Source organism: Agelaius phoeniceus, chromosome 2 (assembly GCF_051311805.1).
Source record: "Agelaius phoeniceus isolate bAgePho1 chromosome 2, bAgePho1.hap1, whole genome shotgun sequence".
NCBI lineage: Eukaryota > Metazoa > Chordata > Aves > Passeriformes > Icteridae > Agelaius > Agelaius phoeniceus.
In genome coordinates this window covers 50,334,808-50,340,807 of record NC_135266.1, presented here as the reverse complement: position 1 = coordinate 50,340,807, position 6,000 = coordinate 50,334,808, and the positions used below count along the sequence as shown (strand labels likewise).

The window sequence follows — 6,000 nt, the reverse complement described above, 5'->3', positions numbered from 1 at the left end:
TAAGTACTTTCTAAATAAATAACACATTAGTGCAAATATTTCATTGAAAACTCTACTGAAGGGTTCTTACAAAAAAAAAAGAACAAAAAACAACCCTGCCCTGAGGCAAATCAAATCTTCAGAAAATGTTTTCCTGCTCACGTTTGATTCAGCCTTGGAAATGCTGCAGAAATTAGGAGTCTAAGTATTTTTAAGACATTCTAGCATACCCATTAGTTTGACTGGCTGTCCAGACCTGCAAAAGTAAGAGTGACCGCCTGCCTTCTCACTCTATAGGAATTTAGTACACTCAGAGTATATAGAGAGTGGCAGGTATAAATCACACTGTTCTGTCAGCCTTGTTTCCTACTGAAATAAGGCTTGTGGCATTTGCATTGTCCATTTGGGTGGATATCTGTCTCGCTTAACTTCTGAGTTGATGGGTAATTTAAACACAATCAAAAGAACTGAAAAACCTCACAGCTGTTACATTCTTACAAATTCTATGAATACTGATGGTGGGGTAAGGGAAAGGAAGAAGAAAATCTGTAGTTCATGGGGGTACAAAGCCAAAATTCAGTCATAACCTTCAGCCTAGCAGAAGGTGGATCTGTCAAGGAATGTGCCTCCTTTTTCAAGTAGAAATTGAATAAAATTGGCAGGGATGAGCAGAAGGAGTAAGACAAAGAAAATGAGGCCTTCAGACACAAAGTTTTGTTGCTCATAGAATGACCTCCTTTCTTACATTATTGCATGATAACAAAGCACTCAAATACTATCAAGCTGTCAAATTAAACAGTTGATTAAACTTCCTTCAGCTGATTCCTTTGTAGTATAACCATGATACCCAAGAAAGAACTATTAAATGTACAGGCACTTCACATGTGGATTATACTAAAAAGTCACTACTAATTTTCTATGAAGCTGACCACAAGTTTAGAAGAGTTTGCTAGATACCACAGGGTAGCTAATTAAAAATTCTAGATGCAATTCTCTCAGATCATGTATTACCTTAGGTATTAATGTTTCTTTCATTCAATGAGCACTGTATCCCATGTCATTATTCCCTAGCTTCATAAAAAACATCAACATTTGACTTCAACAATTCCTCAATGCTATTCAAATTAAGATGTTCAATCACTATTTCTTCCTGAGGACTGACTTACCAGTACTACAAAAATTCTCTGTGATGCTTAAAAGGAAATGATGCAGTCTGAGTACTATGCATTTCTGTTTATCTTGCCATGGGTGTTACTAGAGGTCTCTGTATACATAATTTTTTCTGTGTTTCTGTTTAACACATTAGTTTAGAGTCTTTGCTGAAGTTACAAATATGATACTGTGGGAGAACAAAGCTAACAACATCTGCAGAGAGAATAAAAAGGACAGCATAAACCACACAACTGAGTTAATATTTAAAGAACAAAAATTTAATTTGGTATGCAACTTTGTCCTAGGAGGATCTTTATTTTCAATGCTATACATGTGAAAATAAGAATGAATAAGTGGCTCATTATCTACATGTATAAAAATATAAACATCCTATCAAACATATGCAAAATCACCCTTCATGATATGCATCACTGAAAAGACCTAACTGCCTTAACTTCTAATTAAAAGAAAGACTGCCCTTGTGGATTTTTTAATAGCACTTGTAAATGCTACTGCATTCATCCATAAGTACATGAACTGTGAACAGCAACAGCTACAAAACGTAGACAGGACTCCAGTATTGTGCCTTTATATTTTTGTATGTTTTCATGTCAACAAGTCAGCAGAGTCGTTGTGTTTATCCATTCTTCAAGCTCTCAATAGAACAGACAAGTAAAACTCATTGAATTTGCCTTGAGCATTTTTCCTTTTAAAAAGTTTACTGCCATTACTAAGTAATGGTTCAGAAAAGTGTCATCTTCTGTGGCAAAGCATCAAATGACTGTTATATTTATGGCACCATCATTTTAAGCCTGCTGACGATACTGATAATGAGTTATCAGTAAATTAAAGGCCCATTTCTTAAGACTAATAACACTTAAAATTTTTAGCACAAAGACTAGAAAAAAAATCCTGTTTATATTACATAAATTTTTACGCAAAAAGTGAAAATTACTGGGTTGTCTGCCAGGAAAGGGATAGGCAACAATTAATCAAAAGACAGGCAATCTTTGTTAGAGATGCATTCAGCCACCTAGAAGATTCACATTCAAGCAAATATGTCATCAATTTCAGTTCTACAAGCTGATGATACTCATATTCAGTTTTTTCCATTGAAACGGGTATAAGAAACCAGTAACACATTACCATGTTATGTACATAACATAATGTGAAAATGCTCAGCTAGATACATTATGAAATCCTGTAGCACTAAAATTGTTAAAAAAACTAAATGATTAGTGTAAAATGTTTATATACTGTATATGTATGTACACTAAATCACAAGGTCAATTTAAAACTGCCCCTATACATAGCTCCTATGATGGATATAGTAAGCTAGCAGATTTTTAAAAAAAGAAAGCTATCTAGAGCAAATTTGAACACTTTACTGAAAACTGATTTTATACAAAATCTTAAAAAACATACTTCAGAGTTACTTAACAGAAACTAGAAAAAGACGGTCATTACTCTCGAGAAGGGCACTGTAAAGACCTAGTAGCTGTGGTGATCAATGTCTTTTCACTTGTGGTGAAAGTTAAGCACAAAGAAGACATCTCAGAGTAAGGCATAGGACAAACAGACTTCATTCCATCCTCAGGTGTATTGGCCTCTCACTGATTCTTATTGCTCATCTAGTTTGGCAGGTTTACATTTCTATCCTTTTAAAAATACTCCATAATACAACTATCTACAAATGGACAGTATCCAGCACTTTCATATGCACATCTTCAATCACGTTGATATACAGCCTTGGTAATATTAGAAAAAAGAAGCCATGGTGATGCAAATTATTTTCAGTTGTATGTAGCTGTGCATGCACTTAATGAAAGACCAAGTGAACAGAGACTGAGCACTGAAACTCAATAGAAATGTAGCTATAGCTGTTTCCAAAGGAATTTGGGTTTTTTAAAAAAGCCCTACTGTGAAATTCTTTGGTTAGAATACAGGTGCCAGCAGTATTTCTAAATTTGGAGTTAGACCTAGAACTAGCTAGAACTAGAATTATTGTTCAAGAGTTTTAAAAACATAACTTCAAGCCTTTAATATGTACTGCTAAATTCTTCAACACTTCAGGTATATTTAGGATATTTTTCTGTCACGGTCTGAACAGGCTATACACATTCTTAAATCAAGTTTAGGTTTTTAAAGGGAAGTGCTTTTATACTCCAGACTTCAAGAAATTTATTAGAAAGAGCTGCTGAATCTCTGTAAAACCTGCGGTTCAGATCATCTGTTCCAATGCAGACTCTGACTGCCTCCTCTGGGAAAGACTGTTACTCAGCAGTAACAAAATATAGCTCAGAAGTAATTTCCCCTGAAGAAAGTTGGCATCATCCTTGTTTTTCTGAGGACAGGGCTCAATCCTTTCTAAGAAGCACTAAGTTTGTCTAGGAAGAGGTACAGTGTCAGTGCCCAGATAATACTGCTATGAAAACTAAGGAAATGGCTCTTTAAAACGTGATTTTTGTCATCTGCTGGCTTCAGAGTTTTACAGCAGTAACACGACAAAAAGTAACAAGGGTGCTCTTGATGACAGTTATAATGTACATCTTGCACTAATTCAATGTACATGATTTCAGCTTCCCAGGACCCAGGCCCTATTTACTCAGGCAAGCCTGGCTTCACCTCACTCCCATAGTTTTGAGGGTGTTTAAGGAAATACACATTGAGATTTCTGTCCATATTAGAGACAGTAACTTCAAGAGAATTATAAGGACTTCAGACCACCCATGGAAGTTACAATTCACAAGCACTTTAATTTTTCAAAGTGTCTTTGTTTTACCTCTCAAGGGAATAAACACATGTCTCTGAGGACACTTCATAGTTCAAATGGTTGGTTATCCAGCAAATCTGTCCTTTCACATCAGCCTTGCGTGCTCGCTGTGCAGGCCCTGGTCCAGCTTAACAGAGAGGAGTTCAGAGACATGGGGAGCAAAGAGGGGAGATGGGAGCAACCACTTGTGAAGGGCCACATGCACGCCTCCTGCAAAATTGCTCATCTCACCAGATAAAGTATGAGCCAGTGCAAACCCCTCACAGTCAGGCTTCCTTTCTATGTGACAGTCCTTCACAGACAGGCATCGCTTTGATGGGTGGGGAAGGGAGGAGTTAAAAATGGACAATTTGGGGTCTGCCCACCAAGGCAAACTCCCTCATAAGGGTATTGGGATGGGAAAAGACAGGCATTTGTCATGCCATCTTCAACAGAAGTTGCTCAAAGCAACTTCAAAGTTTCTCAGCCCCTGCCTGGATGATTTTTAAAACACTCCACCCTGCCAGAGCTGTACCTCAGCTCTGAGTGGGGAGAGGGACAAAGACTGGGTGCACATGCATGCTTTTGTGGGACTGGCATTTGTCTACTCCCAACATTTCTCTCCTTCCTTGCTACCAACACAGCTACTGGGAGATGCAGGAGGGAGGGTGAAGGTGGGAGCCAGGACATGGCCAAGCAGGGACACGACAGCCGAGGCACAACACGGTGACCTCCTGCCCCGGGGCCGTCAGGAGGTGCTGCAAGAGGGGTGGGGGCTGCGCCGGGGCTGGCCCGCCTTGTGCGTGGAGGCAGAAACCGGGGTGAGAAAAGCACAGGGAGACACAGCCCCGCTTCACATCCTCCTTCCTTCGGGATGCGAGGGGACCGTAGGTGCGAGGGTGTGCAGGGCCGGCTGTCTTGTCCCCACGCCACGGGCTGGGCGGATGCTCAGTCCCGGCAGAAAACGTACTCCGTGTAGCTGGTCCAGATCTTGTCATCGGCGGGACCGCCCTGCTCGGGACCGAAGGCGCAGGTGCCGGTGGAGGAGCAGGCGGCCATGCGGAAGCCGGCCTCGGAGAGCCGGTCGAAGGCTTGCTCGAGGAAGTTGAACTTGAGGTAGTAGCGGGCGGTGTAGCGCTCAGGAGGGCGGTCGGGGTCGCGGCTCTCGTTCAAGGTCTCCCCGAAGACCTCTTTGGCCAGGGCCGTCTTGCCGCAGACGGTGATGCGGGCCACCCGCCGGAATTTGGCATCGGCCTGCGCCTCCCGCCCGATGGTGTAGGAGCCCCGGTAGCCGATGGTGATGTAGCCCGAGCGCCGCCCGCCCGCCCCGTCCAGCGACTGCGAGGGCGTGAGCAGCGGCCCGCCCGAGGGGCTGCGGCTGGCCGTGGGCGACGGGGCGGACGCCACGGCCCCGCCGCCGCCTTCCAGCGGCTCGGCCTCCAGGTATCCGAGCAGCGGCGGCGGCGGCTCCTCGGCGCAGATGGAGCCGTCGCGGTGCAGGACGGCGGGGCGGGCGGCGACCGCCCGAGTCTGCGCCAGGCGCCGAGCCAGGTCGGGCAGCTGGAAGTACTCAGCCTCCCGCTGGAGGCGGCTGCGCTCGGGGAAGTGCTCGGGCAGCACCAGCTGCAGGTCCCGCAGGTAGTCCAGGATGTAGCGGAAGAGGAAGCCGTCGCGGTCGAGGAAGAAGCGACCCTTGCTGTCCCGGGGCAGCTCGCTGGGCTGCTGCTGCGAGAACATGCGCCAGAGCAGCGAGTCGCGCACCGAGACCACGGTGCAGCGCCGCGTCACGTACACCTGCCCGCCCACGTTCAGCTCCACGATCTCCGGGAAGGAAGCCCAGCCGCCCGTCGCCGCCGCGGCCGCCCCGCTGCCCGGTGCCCCGCTCCCCGCCGCGGGCGACACGCCGCCGCCGTTGGGCAGCCCGCGGGCGCTGTCCGCCAGGGCCATACCGGAGCGAGCCCGCCGGAGCCCACGCCCTTCCTCCTCCTCTTCCTCCGGCCGCCTGGGCTACGGCAGGGCCGCCGCCCTCGGGGGAGCGCGCAGCCCTCCGCTGCTGCTGCCCGCCGCAGCCTCCCGCCCCGTCTGGCGCCGGAGCCGCGCTGCCGCTGCGCTCCCCG

At 45.9% G+C, this 6,000-nt stretch overlaps 1 protein-coding gene across 1 annotated transcript; it reads right to left on the bottom strand.

Moving 5' to 3' along the window:
• Positions 1–1,387: 1,387 nt before the first annotated feature.
• KCTD12 (potassium channel tetramerization domain containing 12) lies at positions 1,388–5,830 on the bottom strand. Its single transcript, XM_054655148.2, has one exon. It carries the CDS (start codon positions 5,828–5,830, stop codon positions 4,832–4,834), a length of 999 nt encoding a protein of 332 aa, XP_054511123.1. The 3' UTR covers positions 1,388–4,831.
• Between the last annotated feature and the right edge of the window lie 170 nt (positions 5,831–6,000).

Bases quoted from the DNA above. Each gene is read 5' to 3' on its own strand.
- KCTD12 (XM_054655148.2), bottom strand. From the start codon at position 5,830: ATGGCCCTGGCGGACAGCGCCCGCGGGCTGCCCAACGGCGGCGGCGTG.